The sequence below is a fragment of the Vipera berus genome (assembly GCF_964194415.1).
Source record: "Vipera berus genome assembly, chromosome: Z".
Taxonomy (NCBI): Eukaryota; Metazoa; Chordata; class Lepidosauria; order Squamata; family Viperidae; genus Vipera; species Vipera berus.
In genome coordinates, this window is record NC_138205.1 from 86588406 (window position 1) to 86608546 (window position 20141).

The following is a 20141-nucleotide window of genomic DNA, read 5'->3' on the forward strand; positions in this document are numbered from 1 at the left end:
AAATTCACTTAACTGTGTAACTTAACAGTTGCACTGATTAATATAACAACTGTGGCAAGAAAGATCATAAAATAGGATAAAATTCACTTAAATGTCTTGATTAACAACAGAAATGTTGGGCTCAATTGTGGTTATAAGTCAATGACTACCTGTATTTAAAGGGATTCACCATTTTGTGACTGTAACTGTGACTAGATTATTAAAATTGAAGGATGAATTATTGGCTTAGGAGCAAGTAATGTTAAACGTGATGTGGCACATTATGAAACCACTTTTGACTAATCATTTTTAATGTCTACTCACAAAACATTGTGAACAAAGTATATTTAATCGTTCCACTTCCAGAAAATTATTACAATTTGTATAAATTATTACAAAATAGAGCTGAACCTCTAATGAAGTAAATTTATATCAATCTTCATTAATCACTTTTGGAATAATTTAAATTTAATTCCAAAATTTGCTATTTGCTTACATGGCATTTCCCCCCCCAATTCATGCAGATTTTATTTTCAACTTTTTTCAAAATTTAGAATCAAAATTAAAATAAAAACAAGCGAGTTTCTGTTGCATATTCAACACATTTATTGATGAGAAGCAGTTGTGAGAACCCTTTAATTCAACCTCTTTATTCCAATTTCACCTCAATGACTACACAAAACAATGTAAATGTAAAATCTGACTTTTTATTGTGATAAATTCAAAATCAAAAGGATCAGCGATGATGAAGCTGCAAAGTGTTATGCTGTCTCCATGAAAAGGATCAGCGATAACGATGAAGCTGCAAAGTATTATGTCGTCTCCATGCAGCACGACGCGATCCACCGATTGTGTGATGGAACTTGTGGCCCTTGCCAAGGCCACGGCTCTTCCTGCCAGCGGAGGTCAGCCCACGCATCTCTCTGTGTTTGTGAACTGGTTTGGTGATCCATTGCGTATCTGGATTGCGCCTGATAGCTTTGTGGAAAGGATCAATCAGAATGACCTCAAAGAACTTGTATGTGGAATCCTCACCCACCCAGTAAGAATTCAGCACTCTTAAGGCTCCACAGTGTCGGCCAGCACGCTCCTAGAAAATAAAAGTTTAAATATATGTATCTGTATATATAGCATACAAGTGAAATCAGATTGAAAAACATGACGTAAAAGAAACAGCATTTAAAGACTAAAGTACTTACAGGTAATTTAATATTTCCTTTCTTTACATGTATTTCATTTTCTCAGTGGCCATCTCTCATGTTTTCCCAGCTCTGAATATTTTGATTCCACAGGTGCTATGCTTTGATCAGTTGCTTTACTCAGATATTAGCAATAGCTATTCTATCATTCCTAAACAATGCTGCTTCAATAATGTCAGCCTCCCACAAACATTCATTTGCTCAATGTGGTTTTCTGTATAATTAAAAACATATTGGTTTGCCCACAAGCCAGAATTTTGCGTTTAGGGGAGAGTTCGCATGTGAGCTATGATAACATAGCATTTAAATTAACCATGTTTCCTGAAAAAATAAGAAATACAGATAACCCTTAAAATCTAATTCAACCCACCAATAATTGACTTAATTAAATCCATTTCTAATCTTATTTCCAATTTATTTCTGTACTGCTATATACATAGTTATTTATCACAGTATTGTTTATAAATAAAAGAGACATTCTACCTAGTATTAGAAACACTACACCATCACTATTAGTCACTTAGGAATATTTTCATTACTTGAACTTAGTAGTTTAATACATGCTAGACTACATTACATTGTAATATTACTATAGTATAATTTATATTATATATACTATGCTATAGATCACAGACTTCTAAAATTTCACATGGTTCTTCTCCAGATTTACTTACTTCTGCTACAGACTGCAGACTCCGGGCAAATTTCAGCTGGTTCACACCATGATGCACAGGCTTTCCATAAGTAGCACCCTTAGGAACTGGACGTTTACGACCACCACGACGAACTCTGATGCGATAGATGACATAACCTACAACAGAAAAAACAACATCTGGCTATTCCGTATTTTTGATCCACATATGTCCATTTTGTTATCTCAAGATGATTTACAGCACAAAAAAAAAAACCCCAACCAGAAATTAGATTCACATAATACAGACAAAAGAAAATCTTAAGATTTGCTGTTTTACTTAAGTTTTCTTTCCATCAACTTGACTTTTCAGATGTTTCCTGCAGTTTATCCTCTGGATGTATAGCTAGGTGCCAGTTAATTTATAATAATAATCCCTGTAGTGAGCATTGTATCAGATCAGGTTTTTTTCTCTCCATGTATGTAGTAAGCATGCAATAAAACATATAGAGCAAGAAAACTTTTTAAATATTCCCATTACCTTGCTTGGCTTTATATCCCAGCCTGCGGGCTTTGTCTGGTCTGGTTGGGCGAGGAGCTCGATGAAGTGCCGATAACTGGCGATATTGCCAGCAACGGACACGCAGGAGGAAACGCATTACATCAGACTGCTTCTTCCTCCATAGTTCTTGGATATACTTGTAGGCACCCATTATGACTTACCTACTAAAGAAAATACAGAATTATGTTACATCATATTACTTTAAGGCATGTACTAAAAAGGACTCTTTTAAAAGAATAATGCTCTTAAGTATCTAAAAATAAAAACTCCATGAAACTAACTAGTAAGTAAATCCATAAAAAATATGCCATTATTCTTTGGATGCCATGTTTTTTTTCTGCTAATGTGCTGGTAAGAAGGCACATACTCATAAAAATGATTTTAATTTCAGTCCTACAGATAAATGTGTCAACCGCCCCCCTTGTTTTGCATGTCATAACTTTTGCCTTCTTCTATCAGCTTCTGAAGCCAATGTCTATGATACAATTTCAATCAGTTACTGCTTACTATATGTACACCATACACACAAAACGACACGTGAATACATATGTATCATATACACAAGTCTGTTTTTACCAAGGTAGAATTTTCTTAAATTTTCTAGGTTTTAGCTTTATTCAAAAACGTAAGTTGCTGCTTTGTACCAATTGCATGGATAACCTTTTCTGACAGCAACTACCTAAATATTGCAAGGAGGAATATTTTACATCATTTACCGGCACTATCTAAAAAAAAGCCTTAAAACAAGTCTGCCAATTTGGGAGTTATTCTTAATTTTCTATTTCAGTTCTATTTTTTATTCTCATTAACTCTCACAGCAGTCCCCTCCTCTTGACTATCAGTCAGATTTGAATAGAAAAACCACTGAATGAAATTCAGGTTTCGTGCAGGAGCCTAATGGTTAAGGCAACAGCCTAGAAAGCAGGAAACCTTCAGCTCAAATACCGCCTCAGCCATTAAAGCCAGCTGGGTGACTTTGGGCCAATCACTCTCTATTAGCCCAATCCACCTCACAGGGTTGTTCCTGGGACACGATAGGAGGAAGAGGTGCGCGTGTGTGAGCAAATTAATAAGTCTGCCCTACTACTTACGAGTTCCTTCCTCCCCACCCCCCACCCCGCAGAGGTTTGCACTGAGCAAAGACGGCATGGTCGGTCATCGCTCGATTTTCACCATAATTCTGAGCTGTAAGAAAAGCGCCGATGCCAGAGGAGCCAAGCATTTCGAAGATTTATTTTCGTTTCCATTCTCATCCTTCCATCTTTTTTCACTTGACCATGTCGCCCGGTAGCATAGGGCCCAAGACACCATCCTGCCAACCAGACCCTAAAAACCCTTCTTTTTCTTTCACAGCTGCCAAAACATAATCATCCTCTCTCCCCAAACCTCGATCCGTAAGAATCCGCAGCAAAATTGGTGCAAAAAGCCTCCAGACTGCAGGATGATAATGGATACACCGTCCGCAGAAATCGCCCAAGCCACCTTACCAGAAAGCGCTCGAAACCGGAAAGGAAGAGGCCTCTCTCCCAAAATGCTTTGCAACAGAGGAGGGCAGGAAAGACTCCGCGGTCAGATGCTTGCTGGGAAATGTAGTTCATGGGGAAGACATGATATTAGAGCGTGGACTTTCACGCCATGGGATGAAATTGATCACTGTGACTTTTGGCTGCTCGTTCTTTACAAGTTATGTTGATTTAAAGGCATCTAGATGTGGAAATTATCCTAGAAAAGATTCTCCTTAATCACACTTTGGGACTGCTTTAATTACTATTAATGATAGAATGCTTTAGAAATACACTTTCATCTTGATGGTTTATTTCGTACGATCTATGAAATGGGCTGGATGGGAAGGTCATGGCTGAGTTCTTGTTTTAAATTAAATTCGAATTTTATTCCAGAATTCGAAGTTCATGGTGTTAAAGTGAAATACAGAATAATTCTTTCATATTTAACATCCCTTTTATTTAAAATCCTTTTATTTGTTGATCTTTAGAAAAAAATAACTTCCAGTCTCATTAATTTTTTGCAAAGCAGCTTATATTTTGTAAATGGAAAAAAATAGTTCTAGAAACCTTTTACACGTTCCTCCAAAAATATGGATAAATCTTAAGTTCTAAGGAGAGTTGTCATGTAATTTAAAAAGGAATCGACTCAGTTCAGTTATATAGAGCAATAGCATACTTTTATCTTTAAACCATGAAATGAGAAAAATAACTTCTATTCTGGGTGGTTTATAGGTTCTGGATTTCTAATCTGAAAGAAGATGGGAAAGGGCTTCAAAGTGGTGGTTTGTGGAATGTGTTCAGTGGGAAAGACGGCCATCTTGGAACAAGTTCTGTATGGTAATCACACTATTGGTAAGAGAGGTGCCTATTTTTTATTGTCTAACACAGGGGTGTCAAACTCAATTTCATTGAGGGCCGCATCAGCATTGCGGTTGCCCTCGGGGGGGGGGCAGCTGGGTGTGGCCAGGGTGGGCGTGGCATACTGGGTGGGCATGGCTGGAGTGCGTATGGCCTACTGGGTGGGCATGGCCAGCTGTACATCATTTGTGTCAAGGGTGCCTATGGGGGCTTGGGCAGGAGTGGGACAGATCTGAGGGTCTCTGGCAGAAGGAGATGGGACCAGGGAAGTGCCAAGGCATGGTCCACTGGAGGAGCCTCACTGTTCCCCTTAGGCCATGGGGGGACTGGACGGTGGCACGGAGATCAAATGCCTAGCCCAGCCCTCAAGCACCCACGGCACTAAGCCCAGCCCCACTTCCCCAAGGGGGTGCCCAGCTGCATTTACCTCCTCCTCAAGGCTGCTGCTGCTGTGCTTGTTCTCCTTAGCCAGGTTGCTCATGATGGGTACAAGGGCAAAAGCAAGAGGGAGGCCCATTCCCTCTCCGTGTGATGAGACCTGGCTTTGTATCCAAAGCTTCCTTAGCAATAGGGAGACCCCCCAGCATAGGCCAGGAGACGTGGGCAAGGGGATGGTGAAAGGACAGCAGGGCAAGACTATGGTAGGACTTCCCTCAGACCTTCCCTCTCCTTCCTTCCTTCCTTCCTTCCAAACAACAGAGTGGTGGGAAAATATTTGAGATGAGGGAGAAAAACAGGCAAGAAACACAGCTGGGGAAGTGTCATCCTTCGTGAGGAATGAAGAAATGCACCATTGCCTGGAAATGGCCAGCACATGGCCCTCGCCTACTTCACATATCCAGCTTGGTGGGCTCTATGGGAGGGGATGCCATGAGCAGCGTGAGAGTTGATGTTACCTGTGCAATGCTGCCCAGCCCCTAGCCTGCCCGGTTTTGGCAGGTAGCAGGGTGCTCTACTCACAGTGCCAAGAGGCTGAGCCAGGTGGCATGAATCTGAAGAGAAGCACAACGCTGCCCCAACCCCTAGCCTACCCAAAGTAGGCAGGACCATGTGCTGGCCACTTCCAAGCAATGGTGCATTTCTTCATTCCTCACAAAGGGTGATACCTCCCCAGCATGCGCCAAGGGGGCAGTGCCGACATGGCACAGGCCGGTGCCTCGCTGTTTCCAGATGGCCTTGTGGAGCTAAGACTGAATGTATTTCAGCATAGATGACCACCACGGAATTGTACATTAGCTCCTGGCTAGCCTGGGCCGAGGCCAAGACAGCGGGGGCCGTTCCCTTACTGTTTCCAGGATGGCTTCGCGGACCACATGAAACCACTTCGCAGGCCGCATCCGCCCCCCGGGCCTTGTGTTTGACATGTCTGGTCTAACATAACTGCCACTTTAATGATTAATAAATTCTGCCTGATGGTAATAGATGTAAAATGATCCATGTAACATATTTGCAGTAGTCAGTATAGGTTAATCACATTTTTCACAAAATGCAAACTAAGAAGATCTAAAGAATTAGATATTCCTTGTAGGCATTTTCCTGAACCAAGCTATAGCTTGTGTAAAACATTAATGTTAGAATTTCCCCCCCAAGAAATGGTTGCTCTTTATTTCAAACAAAAATAGGCGAAGAGTACAGCAGAACTATGGGAGATGTATATATCGCTGTGGCTGAAACAGATCGAGGACTAAAAGAACAATTACGTTTGTATGACACCCAAGGACTGCAAGAAGAGGATGATTTCCCAAAACATTATTATTATATGGCAGATGGCTTCATTCTAGTGTATGCTGTAAATAGTCTGGAATCTTTTCAGAAAGTTAAGTGGCTCAAAAAGGAGATTGACAAGTTTAGAGAAAAGAAAGAGGTAAAAGACTGTTCCTTTTATTTTTTTCCAGTCTATTTGCACTATTACTAGTATTTGTTCCATAAAGCTATATGAGCTTATTATTTAAACTATTTTCCAGACTGCTTATTAGTTATCGTGCTATTTTGAATGTGTCAGAAATTATAGGTTGAAGGTCAAAGAAAGGGAAGCACCTTCACTTCTCACTATAAAGAGTTGCTTGGCATGGATGACGTACAATATTGTCTAAGTAGACTCCTTCTTACTGAACAGGTTTTCTTTTCCTTTCTCTTCTTTCCTGACCCTTCTGCCTCTCAATCTCTTTAGAAGAATCTCCCTCAGAAGAAATGGATTGGATAACCATGATACTACTATTGGAAATGGATAGGTGACTTAGTCCTACTGCTTGTCATAAGAGGCAATTTGATTTAGACAAAATCCAGGTCATAATTTGGAGTATTTCTATGTGAGTCTTTAAGGTGAAAGTGCCCTAAGTATTAGCTACAAGGATTCTCTATCTTGCCTCACTGAGTGATTTCACACACACACTTACTTTTAATAAATTGTAGAATTGAACTTCCAGTGAGATTAAATGTTTTTGACAAAATGCACACAGGCAGAGAAACTCATCTGGGACCATCTAAAACAAGTTTTCAGGTGGGTACAGTTACATAGCATTAGGTGTTGCAAAGGAAATATTTGTGTAATATTTTGGTTTGCTGATTTCATGAGCTGAATGTAGCATTATAGTAAGTTATTTAAAAAGTATACAGTAGTCCTCAACTTTCAACTATTTGTTTAGTGACTGTTAAAAGTTTGAGTGACTCCGAAAAAAATGCTTATGACATTCTTCACTTATGACCATTGCAGCATCCCTATGGTTATATGACCAGAATTTGGATGCTTGGCAACTGATTCATATTTATGATGCAATGTATAACCTTCGCACAAGCAAAGTTAACGGGAAAGCCAAATTCACTTAACCATGCAACTAAATTAACAGCTACAGTGATTCACTTAACTGTGGCAAGAAAGGTCATAAAATGGGGCAAAATTCACTTAGCAACAGAAATTTTGGACTCAGTTGTTGAAAGTAGAGGACTATCTGACTTTAATTCTGTCTTGAGACTCTAAGAAGACAGTAGATTTTCGGTGTTCTGTAATTGGGATCTGTTAATTTCTACCTTTCTTCTGTCAGAAAAGGTAAAAACTACCTAATTTCCCTTTTATACAGAAGTCCTAAATAAGAAGTTACTGCTGCTGTTGTCTCTCCTTCTCACTCAGTCTGTTCCAAGACTGATTCAAAATATTTTAAATTATAATTTCCTTAGGCAATTGTTTTTTTAAAATATGTTTTATTGATTTTTAACATAATCTCCTTAATATTTGGTAAACATTGTGTAGTCTGGGTTAGTGTTTAAAAAACAATAACAATTTCGATAATTCTATAGTCCATATAATGGCTTTGCATGATTTTCTCTTCTTCCAGTAATATTCTCTTTTGCCAACGTTAAATTAATAGTTCTTATTTTTTGAATGAATGACAAATATAGACATTTTTCTCATGTCTCTGCAAATAATAACCACATCAATATAAAGCTTCTTTTCTAATTGCCTCATCATAGATCCTGTTTACAGAATTCTTATTTAAATTTGTTTAAATTTATTATAGCTGCTCCACCTAACAATAGAATAAGTTCTTTGACCGTAGTGAGTTTTTAACCGCCACTTTCTTATTTTCATAAATAATTCAAAGTTACCTAATACTCCTGAGAGAGAGTGCCTGGCTCAAAGTCACTCAGACAGCTTTCATGCCTAGAACTCAAAATAGTTTCCACTATGATGCTGCAAACACTAGACCACAGGTCTGCAACCCGCGGCTCCTCTGCCATGTGCAGTCCAAAAAAAAAAAAAAAAGTGGGACTAAAAAACTTCAACCAATCAATTCAAATATGCACAGTAGGTGCATATCTCACCTTGGCTCCACTCTTCAGTCAAACCCTGTTCTGCACATGCGTGCATGTACGCACATGCGAACACATTTTTTGCGGCTCCCAGTTTTTCCTTTTGTGAGGGAACCGGTTCCGAGTGGCTCTTTCACTGTTTCAGGTTGCTGACCCCTGCACTAGACCAAACTGGTCTTTTTCTCTACTGTTAACATATTTCTAAAAGCAACCAAAATACAGTCCTGTGTTTAAATATTGGTAGCTAATAGAACTGAATGTATAAAACGCATTCACTCTGTTACATACTGACATTACAAGGTCAACCTCCCGACCCAAGAACAACCAGGGAATCCCTAACGCGGCAGCTGTTGACAGATGACAGTTGTCAAAAGGTTGCCGGAAGAAATCGCGCACGCGCACAGGCCGACAGCAGCCATTGACAGTGACAGCTGTCAAAAAGGCTGCCTAAAGCAATTACGCAGGCACGAGAACCGGCCCAGCTGATAGCCGCAAGCTGTCAGAACGCCGGCTTCTAAACACGCCTCCCCTTAGCCGGCAAGCCAGCCAGCTGACGGATTTCCCTGCCAAGACGCGCAAGCGCAATTGCCTGGGAGCCGTCAAAGCTACTGACAGGCTATTGGTCGCTGCCCTTGAGGCGGGAGAATACGGTTCCCTGATTCGTTGTAACAGTTGACAGTTCGCTATAAAACCAAGGGTTTCTCCGCTTGTCAGTTGTCCGGAGCTGAAGCGAATAAAACGTTTGGAACCCAGCCTGCCGTCTCCCTCTGATCATTCTCCGAACCATTCACCTGGCGACGATGGTGGAATCCCGGTACAACAGAGCTAGTCAGTGAGCTAAGTCACGGCTAGAAGGAGTTCCATACCCCTCCAGCCGCTCAAGTCACTGCTGAAGTCACTGGCTGAGGGCAAGGAAAACCCTTCTACTCGCTCGAACGGTACCGCGGACCCAGGCTATGGCAAACCTCGGACATATCAGAGTTTGATGTCCGACACCCTGAGGGGTGGGAGTCGCACTGGGGGCCGGTCGAGGGGTACCTCATCATGAACAAGATCACGGAAGATCGCCACAAGGTCGCGGCACTACTCTGCCTCAGTGGACCGGCCGTCTACGACATCGCCGTAGGACTCTGCAGCCCGGACCCGGTCGCCACGATACCATATGCTGAGCTGACTGAACGCCTCAGCAAGCATTTTATGCCCAGACGGTCAGAATTGTACTGGCGGCTCCACATTGCTCGCCGTCGACAGCAACCAGGCGAGTCACCCACCGCATTCATCGCAGGGGTTCGCCACGCCGCCCGCAGATGCCAATTCCCGGATCTGGAGGACCGAGTCAGAGACCAGATCATCGCCGGCCTCCAAAATGAGCGACTTCAACGGAAGCTGGTGGCAAAACCCACAATGGACCTCACGGAGCTCACGTTGGAGATCATGGCGTACAAAGATAGCCATTGCAAAGACTCCTCGGCGTTTGGAGGCAGCCCCAGCGGTTCAGTCCATCAGGCCAGGGAGCCCGGCACCGAGGCCCCAGAGGATGATTCCGGTGTGGACGCGATCATTCCCCGATTCAACAGAATGGCCGCCAGCCGCAAGGGGAACCGCAGACCGACCAAGCCAGGAGGCACCAGCCAAAAAACCATCCCTGCAGGCACCAGGGCTAGGTGCGCCAGCTGCGGCGGGGCCCATGCCAGAGCCACTTGCCAATTCAGAAATGCCAAGTGCCATGGATGCGGGAAGACCGGGCATATCCGCTCTGTGTGCCGCAGCCAAAACCGGGAGACCCTCCACGAACTTGAGGAAATTCCATCAGGTAGGACTAAGTTTTCCCGCCCATCCCAAAAAACCGTACTATCCATCCTCTCCAGCCAGAAGTCCTGTGCCACCCATCACCTACAAGCTAAAATTAAGATCTGGGTTGAGATCCAGGGGGTCCCATGCGAGATGGAAGTGGACTCAGGGTCCTCCGTCTCTATCCTATCCTGGGACACTCCAGAAAATCAGTTTTAAGTGCAAGTGCCGCATTCCCCTACAGCCTTCCCGAATCTTACTTGCTGACTTTCAAGGCGCTCCCATAAGCTTAAAGGGGCAGGCAAAGTTAAGAGTAGGATTCAAAAAATTTCAAGGACACCTCTTAGCTCAGATCACGGAAGGACCCAGGGCCAGCCTCATCGGCCTGGACTGGTTCAAGGCTCTGGGCATCCGCCTAGAAGGAACGAACCGCATCCAGTCTCAGACCCTGGAAAACGTCTGCAAAACGTTCGCTGATGTTTTCGATGGGACATTAGGCAGGTACACAGGCCCCCCCTTAGATCTCAAGCTCAAACCTGAGATCAGTCCTATCAGAATCAAAGCCAGAAGGGTCCCCTTTGCCCTAAAACAAAAGATTGACAGCGAATTGGACCGCCTAGTCACCCTAAGGGTCCTGGAACCCACTGACAGTGGGACCTGGGAGACCCCAATAGTCACGCTGGTCAAGCCAAATGGGGACGTGAGGATCTGCGCAGATTACAAAGCGAACCTCAACCGCGCATTGTACCCCCACGCTTACCCGGTCCCCGCAGTTAAGGACGTCCTGTCAGAAATTGGTTCAGGTTCCATTTTTGTAAAACTCGATCTGGCGCATGCGTTCCTCCACCTCCCTGTCAGTAGGGAAACAGCTGATGCCCAAGCCATCATCACACACCGAGGTGCTTTCAGGGTGACCCGTCTCCAATTCGGAATTTCAGTGGCTCCTGGCATTTTCCAGGAAGTCATGGAGAGAACCCTGAAAGGAATCCCAGGGGTTTGCCCCTACTTTGATGACGTCCTCATCACAGGGGATTCCGAGAGCACTTTAGCAGCCAGACTGCACGAAGTGCTAACCAGATTCCGCAGAGCAGGATTAAAACTCAAACGTGAAAAATGCTCCATAGGAGTCCCTTCCACGGAGTTCTTGGGCTATAGAATAGATTCACAGGGAATCCACCCCACAAATTCAAAAATCCTAGCTATCAAGGCTGCCCTGACCCCTAAAATTCTTTGCGCATGCCCACGATGGCGGAGGTGCTGGGCTGAGCTCCGTGGAGCGTCTCCAGTTTTGGCGTCCTTACCGGTCCTTTGGGGTTCTTGCGAGCCCGCGGAGATGTTTTTCCTCTTTGTCGTGGCTCGGAGAGTTGATTGAACTGAGAGAGAAGAAGAGTCGGCATGCAGTTGGAGTTGCAGCCCTCCATTTTCCAACTAAGCTTTGGTGTCTTCATCTCGGAGGCCCTGGTGGAGCTGGGAGGAGCCGCGGCTTGGAGGGCTCCGAATGGTGGATCCTCGGGGCCGATAGAGCCGCGGCCTAGAGTGGCCTCCGATATTCCTGTTTGCTTAGTAATGGAGGTTGACTCGGCGTTAGAATAGAACGGTGGAGGGATCGACAGCGAGCGGAATGGGGAGCGTTTTGCTGGCTCGTGGCCCCTGCGCGGTCTGTGGAGGACTGTTTGAAGTCACTCTTGTCTGCTCTCGACCGAGGAGGCCTGCGGCTGGCGTGGGACTGCCTGACTTCTGGTGCTGTGTGTGGCTGGCTGGGCGACGGGCTTTTTGCCTCCGGCTTTCAGCCCCCTGCATCGGGGTCCATCGATCTGCTATCCGGCGTCTCCTGCTCTCCCCGCTTTGCGTTTCCCGCCTTGAGATGAACTCTGCTCTCCAACTTAACTATGGTTACCCTCAGGTTAACCCTGATAACTGCTGCTCTTCTTTTTCTCTCTCTATGGTCCCCACTGAAGCAAGAAGGTCCTGGACGAGCCTCTGTGAGAGGGCGGCTCGTATATGTTATCATCGATACCAACCAATTACTATCTGCTGCCTCCCTAGAGGTGAGAGATCTAGGGAGGTATGCCTTCTTGAGTTGGCAATTGTCCATCCCATCGTAGATCTGGGCCCTTCGTGAGAGGGAGGTACCTGTTCTATCTTGGAGTCATCTGACTGGTACCCAGCTCAGTGGCAGGGAGCTGGTGAATTGGACACTTTTGACCTTCCAGCTTTTCAGCTTTCCAACTTTGGACTGATGGACTGCCTGACTGGACTCCCCCGGACTAATGGTTTTATCTTACTCCAGCACAGTCTTATTGGCGCTCAGGGATGGGCGCCAATAAGGGAGGGGGGTGGGCTTATCGGCTCGGTTGGAAACTAGGGGGGTTCCACCAACCGTTTCTCAGGCCAGGTCAGGGACTGATCGCGCCATGGTAGGGGCTGGGCTGGGGGCTTACGGGGCCCCGGGGTGGGGTGTGGGATTATCTATTCCCACGGCGGTTGGGAATGGCCGCAGGTGTAGGAACAGAGGGCCACATCAATACCCGGGGGTGCGTCCCCACTGTCTTCAAGCGGTGATGCGCTCCGACCCTCTGATTTCAGCACGTGGTACCGGGAGCGAGGATGAGCAGCCACCTGAGCTCAGGCTCGGGTATTTCAATGCCAGGTCCGTAATGAATAAAGCACCTCTCATTCACGATCTGATTGAGGAGGAGCATGCGGACCTGGCTTGCATTACGGAGACCTGGTTGGGCCCAGAGGGCGGGGTCCCCCTGGTTGATCTTAGCCCATCAGGTTTCCGGGTGCTGCACCAGCCTAGGGCTCAGGGTAGGGGCGGTGGAGTGGCAGTTGTGAGGGAGACCTTATGTCCGCGGGAGGCCACCATAGTCCAGATAGCCGGGTGTGAGTCCCTCCTCCTGAGATGCGGTCCCAGAGCTCAGTTGGGCTTGCTGCTGGTGTATATTTCACCTAGACACGTGGCAGCAGCCCTGCCTGAGCTTCTCGATATCCTCTCAGGGTTGGTGGTTGAGTTCCCCAAACTTATAGTTTTGGGTGACTTCAACCTACCATCCCTGGGGGGATCATCTGAGCTAGCTCGGGAGTTCATGGCTTCCATGACGGCCATGGACCTGAAGCAGGTTATTCTGGGCCCAACTCACGGGGGGGTCACACGCTCGATCTGGTTTTTCTATCCGGACGGTGGTTAGATGATCTTGGGGGGCGTTCCCCAATTAATTCACCCCTGTCATGGACCGATCATCATCTCCTGCGGATGGTCTTCCGTTTTGCCACTCCCTGTCGTGGGGTTGCTGAGCCAACAAGATGGTTCCGCCCTAGGCGCCTTATGGACCCTGAGCGGTTCCAAACGGCGCTTGGGCCCCCACCTGCCTCCTTTGCTCACAGCTCGGTCGATGCCCTAGTGGAAGCCTGGGAAAGGGCAGCCACAGAGGCACTCGACCAAGTTGTACCCATGCGGCCCTTGACCCGACGCAGATCCCAACGGGCCCCATGGTTCTCCATGGAGCTCCGCGAGATGAAGCGTCGGAGACGGGGCCTAGAGAGCTGTTGGAGGTCCAGCCGATCCGAATCCGACCGGTTACGACTAAGGTCGTTTACGAGAACTTATCTCACAGCATTGAGGGTGGCTAGGTCTAACCACTTTGCCACCCTCATTGCGTCCGTAGATAATCGCCTGGCCGCCCTATTTAGGGTAACTCGCTCTCTCCTTAATCAGGAGGTGAGGGAGGAACCCTTGCAGGGTCGAGCCGAGGAGTTTAGTCGATTTCTGTCGGACAAAATCACTCGGATCCGGACCGGTTTGGACTCCGACTGGGCAGAGTCTGACGAAGAGGATACGGGCGGTCTTGTCGATTTAATCTGGGAAGAGTTCGATCCTGTGACTCCTGAAGAAGTGGACAAGATCATGGGGAAGCTGAGCTCCACCACGTGTTTGTTGGACCCGTGCCCCTCCTGGCTGACTTATGCAGCCCGGGATGGGACACGAGGCTGGCTCCAGGCAGTGATTACTGCTTCTTTGAGTCAGGGTAGTTTTCCCGCCGCCTTGAAGGAGGCGGTGGTGAGACCCCTCCTCAAGAAGCCTGCCTTGGACCCAGCAATTTTAAACAACTATCGTCCGGTCTCCAACCTTCGCTTTTTGGCGAAGGTTGTTGAGAGCGTGGTGGCGCATCAGCTCACTTTGTTCTTGGAGGAAGCTGACTACCTAGACCCGTACCAATCGGGTTTCAGGCCCGGGTACAGCACGGAGACGGCATTGGTCGCGCTGGTGAATGATCTCTGGCGGGTTCGGGACAGGGGTTGTTCCTCTGTCCTAGTCCTTTTAGACCTCTCAGCGGCTTTTGATACCATCAACCATGGTATCCTGCTGCGACGTCTCAGGGGGTTAGGAGTGGGAGGCACAGTTCTCCAGTTGTTCTCCTCTTACCTCCTGGGACGTTCACAGTCGGTGTTAGCAGGGGGGCAGAGATCGACCCTGAGACCTCTCATTTGTGGAGTTCCTCAGGGATCGGTTCTCTCGCCTCTCCTGTTCAACATCTATATGAAGCCGCTGGGTGAGATCATTCGTGGTTTTGGAGTTGGGTATCACCAATATGCTGATGATACCCAGCTTTTTATTTCGACCCCAAACCACCCCAGTGATGCCCTCGGCGTGATGTCCCGTTGCCTGGAGGCGGTCCGGGTCTGGATGGGGAGGAACAGGCTTCGACTCAACCCTGACAAGACTGAGTGGCTGTTCGTGCCGGCATCCCGGGAAATTCTGATTATTCCATCATTGGCCATGGGGGGTGAGCTATTACCCCCCGTAGATAGGGCCCGCAACTTGGGGGTCCTCCTAGACTCACAGCTCTCTTTGGAAGAGCATATTGGAGCTGTGACTAGGGGGGCCTTTGCCCAGGTTCGCCTGGTGCGCCAGTTGCGGCCCTATCTAGACCGGGATGCCTTGCGCACAGTCACTCATGCGCTCGTGACCTCTCGTCTAGACTACTGTAACGCTCTCTACATGGGGCTGCCCTTGAGGTCCACCCGGAGACTCCAGCTGGTGCAGAATGCAGCCGCGCGAGTCATCTTGGGAGTTTCCCGATACTCCCATGTTACACCTTTGCTCCGCGAGCTGCATTGGCTACCGGTTGCTCTCCGGGTGAGGTTCAAGGTGTTAGTTATGACTTACAAAGCCCTTCATGGCATGGGTCCGGATTACCTACGGCAACACCTGCGACCGGCGTCAACTTCCCTCCGTCCAGTGCGCTCCCACAGAGAGGGCCTCCTCAGGGTGCCGCCGATCAAAGAATGCCGATTGGTGACCCCCAGGGGGAGAGCGTTCTCTGTGGGCACGCCAGACCTCTGGAACCGCTTACCGGTTGAGCTCCGGACGGCCCCCGACCTTCGCTCCTTCCGGCGTGATCTTAAAACATTCTTTTTCGAACAAGCTGGCCTGGTCTGACGGGATGGGGTTGGGTTTTTAAAACTAGTTTTTAACTTAATATGTATTGATTTTATGGGCATGATGTTTAATGGTTTTTTAATTTTTATATTTGATCTTTATTGTGTATTGCCCTGTTCACCGCCCTGAGTCCTTCGGGAGAAGGGCGGTATAGAAATCAAATTATTAAATTAAATTAAATTAAATTAAATTAAAAACAAGACAGAGCTCCAAGCATTCCTGGGGCTCTTGAATTTTTATCACACCTTCCTACCGAGGAAGGCAACGATAGCAGAACCCCTCCATAGGTTACTAGACAAAGGGGCATTATGGCAGTGGACAATAGTCCACGACGATAGTTTCAAAAAACTCAAACAGATGCTGTCAAACAACACAACCATTTCCCATTACAAGGAAGATAAACCCCTCTGCATGTGACGCGTCCCCATATGGGATTGGAGCAGTTTTGAGCCACCTCCTAAGCGACGGGACACAGGCGCCGGTTGCTTATTATTCGAGGACCCTCTTCAAAGCTGAAAGGAACTATGCCCAGATCGACAAAGAGGCACTGGCCATCGTGGCGGGCATTAAAAAATTCCACGATTATCTTTATGGCCGGCCATTCACTATATTCACGGACCATAAGCCATTGCTTGGGCTATTCACCTGGGACCGTCAAACTCCCCAAATATTGTCTCCTCGAATGTTGCGGTGGACAACGTTCCTCTCAGCTTATTCCTACCAATTAATTTACAAACCGGGCCGGGAAATGAGCCACGCAGACGGCCTCAGCAGGCTGCCCCTACCCCAAGTAGACCCTGACCCAGCCCCGGCTGGTCACATCTTAGCCATCCAAGAGCTCCAAGAGTGCCCCTTGACAGCAAAGGATATCGCTGCCGCAACCAGCAAAGACAAAACCCTCAGCAGGGTACTGGCATGGGTATCTTCCGGGTGGCAGTCTGTTAGCCCAGGCCCTGATTTCCAACCGTATTTCACAAGACGAAATGAGTTAACCTCTCACTTAGGCTGTATACTCTGGGGCTGCAGAGTGATAGTGCCGCCCATGCACAGACCCAAAGTCCTACACACATTACACGACGGGCACCCTGGCATCGTAAAGATGAAAGCCTTGGCACGTAGTTACGTTTGGTGGCCGACAATCGATAAGGACATCGAAACTCACGTAGCAGGCTGCTATTTATGCCAGCAGTCCCGAGCAGTACAACCCCAGGCCCCTATTCACAAGTGGGAAACCACCCGGAATCCTTGGTCCCGCGTCCACATTGATTTTGCTGGCCCCTTCCAGGGACAGGTTTTCCTCATCGTAGTGGATAGTTATTCTAAGTGGTTGGAAGTTCTCCCGGTTTCCAGCACAACAACATCTGCCACCATTCAGGCTCTCAGGGGAATCTTCGCAACACACGGCCTCCCTGATGTACTAATCTCCGACAACGGGCCTCAATTTACCTCTCGTGAATTTCAGATCTTTACGAGGAACAACTGTATTAGGCACGCCACGTCGGCCCCCTTCCACCCTTTGTCTAACGGTCTTGCAGAGGTTAAGGTGAGGGCCACCAAAGATGCCCTCCGGAAGATCATCGCGGGAGACTGGCACCGCCGCCTAGCTCAGTTCCTCCTGGCTCACCACACTATGCCCTGCTCCACCACCAGGAAATCCCCCGCCGAACTGTGCTGGGGCCGCCGGCTGGTGACGACTTGACAGACTTCACCCGGACCGGCGGCCGAGGAAGTCAACAACCCCCCACCCAAGACATTTGCCCAAGGACAAATTGTCTGGACCAGGGACTATGGGGGAAAGGATAAATGGATCCAGGGGGGTCATCCTGGATCAAACTGGCCCCTTATCGTACAGGATAGACATCGGAAGGGGACTTACCCTCCGCAGACACACAGACCAACTCCGACCCAGGTCACTTCCCAACCTCCCCCTGGGCCCACTCCCCGGGGATGGGTGAGGAATTCTGGGAGTTGAAGTCCACAGGACTTATTTCTAAGTTTGTAGACTCCTGAGCTGGCCCTTCTGAGCTCTTCCACAGAATGCACCCCCTAATCCCTTCCCTATACCCTTAAAGACACAGTAATCAAGTGCAAAGCAAAAAAAATAAAGAAATACAAACTCCGTTTTCCCCCCTCTTTAAGCTGCCTTAGGCATGTCATGTGTCACAATGTTGTTATCCCAAACAGAAAGGCTCCGGGAATTGCGAAAAGCTTTAGCTTTAAATTAAGCCAGTTTACTTTCAAAGAAAACTTTCTAAAAGCCACAGACAGACTCAATTAAAGGGGGTAAAACTAATTACATTTGTTTAAAAGTATTAAACCTTTTCTGCTGTCTTTTTCCCCCTTCCCCCACCCAAACCACGTTCTTTTATAGCCTCTCCTCTCTCTCCCTCCCTTTTTTTTCTTCAGTTCACCTCCAGCTCCGAGCTGCTTCTGGAAGTGCCAATCAGCTGGAGCCCTGCCGGGGATCCTGGGGCTTCTGCTGAGCCCAGACTGTACTGCAGCTGTAGCTGCAGCTGCCTCTCCCTCTCCCTCAGGCTTGGCTCATTTAGGTTCATTCCCCTCCCCTGCTACACTTGGCTAGCAATCACTACCACCTGCCATGTGGCAAAGTACCACAAGTGGTACAGATATATAGCATCTTTCCTTTGGAAGGGAGAAAAAGAAATAGTATTCATGACCATGGTATTTATCTGACAATAACTGACTGCTATTGCTGGTGCTTGTAGTTTTTCTCAAATGATGGCCTATATAACAAAAGTATTAGTTTGCATAGTCGTTATTCTGAAGAATAGCAGTTAGGTCTACTTCTGTTGAATCAGGTGGCTAGATTTCCTAGCATCTTTTCTCATTGGCAATACTGGATATTGCAATTCAGCATATCTCAAGAGCTGTAAGTTCCATACCCCTCTGCAGGATCTAGATATAATCATGGTTACAATAAATATATTAAAATTAATGATACCAAGTTATTCATTTGAAACCTCTTGAATCTAATGGGATTGTTCTACATTTAATTAAGCCTGGCTCTGACTTTCTTTTTAAAAGCAGAGTTTTTCAAGTATCTTGAAGTTGGGCCCACTTCTAAATTCTGTTCTACAGTAATAGTGGCTATCTTTTTAGAATATATTTTATTGCTTGTATAATAATTGTTTTATTGTTTTATTCTGGTCAACGGATAAATAGGTGTTATCTTCTTTATAGGAACAAATGGTTTTAAAATATATATGGAGATGTAAATGCTTTAAATAACAGTAATAAAATACAGGAAATGTAGTCACTAAGATTTTAATGATTACCAAGTAAATTTTAGTGCATCTACTTCAAATGTAACTATTCAACTACTGCACTATAAAATTGAAAAATATATATATAAACTTTACAGAAGTCAGCCAAGGAGCTAAAGGATTATGTATTCAGCTCATGGATTATTTATTCAGCTCATGGATCTGTTTGAATTTTGCATGATCGACTACTGGAATAATAGCAGCTGTCTAAATTGCAGGGAAGAGGGGATCCCAGTCTCTCTCCCTTCCGAATAATATAAATATTTTGATTGTTATATTTCTTCTTTGCAGTGGCCAATTATTGTTTTGGGTAATAAAACTGACCTTTTGGAGGAAAGACAAGTACAGAGTGAAGTTGCACAACAGTGGGCTAGGATTGAGACAGTGAAGTTATGGGAAGTGACAGTAACGGATAGAAGGACAATGATGGAGCCCTTTGTGGTGTTAGCAAGCAAACTTTACCAATCACAGAACAAATCGACGTTTTCTTTCTCCCGTCAGAGATTCAAATTCAATAAGAAAGATTACTGAAAGCTCTTATGCTTCCCACTGGGCCAAGAATCTGCTGCGGCTTTTGCATTTCCAGAGTTGTTCATTTCTAGAGCGAGCAAAGCAGCTCTCACAAATCAGGAAGAGAATGGCATCTGAAATCACTTCATAAAAACACTGAAATAATCATGGTTGTCTGTATTCAATTATATGTTCAGGGAATGTAAGCTGGAGAATACTTGAGTGTAGAAAAAAGAAAGAAAACCTTTTTTTTAGAATGGCCATTCTAAAGTCATTGGGAATATTGCCACTTCACTTACTACTTACCAAAAAATCTAAGGGCATTTCAGATAAAAAAATGAAAGAACTAGGTGAAAAAGTTGTTTCTTTTGATCATACATTGTATAGCTTTATTCATTGTGCTACGACTTTGAGAAATAACTTGTGAAAAAGAGAAGCTAACAGAATTGAGTGAAGCATAAACATTTCACCTTCATTACCTTTATTATAGTATGCTAATAATGCTAGCACCGATGCTTTTGGATGAACCACTGTTATTTGTATCTATCATCAAGCAGCCATTCATCTCAGGT

The 20141-nt window shown here is 46.1% G+C and overlaps 2 protein-coding genes across 5 annotated transcripts; one reads left to right on the top strand and one right to left on the bottom strand.

Moving 5' to 3' along the window:
- Positions 1–664: 664 nt before the first annotated feature.
- On the bottom strand, positions 665–3900 carry RPL15 (ribosomal protein L15). 4 transcript variants are annotated; one of them, XM_081344439.1, is made up of 4 exons: positions 3859–3900; positions 2351–2535; positions 1853–1989; positions 665–1069 (listed from the first exon to the last, which is right to left on the bottom strand). In XM_081344439.1, exons 2-4 carry the CDS (start codon positions 2520–2522, stop codon positions 764–766), a joined length of 615 nt encoding a protein of 204 aa, XP_081200565.1. In that variant the 5' UTR covers positions 2523–2535; positions 3859–3900; the 3' UTR covers positions 665–763. The 4 variants fall into 4 exon arrangements, with proteins under 4 accessions (XP_081200565.1, XP_081200566.1, XP_081200568.1 ...); XM_081344440.1 differs by having other exon boundaries at positions 3758–3882; XM_081344442.1 differs by having other exon boundaries at positions 2351–2527; positions 3854–3874.
- A 734-nt stretch (positions 3901–4634) lies between these two features.
- On the top strand, positions 4635–19647 carry NKIRAS1 (NFKB inhibitor interacting Ras like 1; the record flags this gene model as incomplete). The annotated part of the gene is made up of 3 exons (XM_081343344.1): positions 4635–4728; positions 6357–6598; positions 19351–19647. 3 exons carry the CDS (start codon positions 4635–4637, stop codon positions 19588–19590), a joined length of 576 nt encoding a protein of 191 aa, XP_081199470.1. The 3' UTR covers positions 19591–19647.
- Positions 19648–20141: the final 494 nt, after the last annotated feature.

What these genes read in the sequence shown, in the direction of transcription:
- RPL15 (XM_081344439.1), bottom strand. Translation starts at nt 2,522, where the DNA reads ATGGGTGCCTACAAGTATATCCAAGAACTATGGAGGAAGAAGCAGTCT. An exon ending in GGGATATAAAGCCAAGCAAG is followed by an intron (nt 1,990 to 2,350) that starts GTAATGGGAATA and finishes TTTCTGTTGTAG; the next exon opens with GTTATGTCATCTATCGCATC. An exon ending in GTCTGCAGTCTGTAGCAGAA is followed by an intron (nt 1,070 to 1,852) that starts GTAAGTAAATCT and finishes TTTATTTTCTAG; the next exon opens with GAGCGTGCTGGCCGACACTG.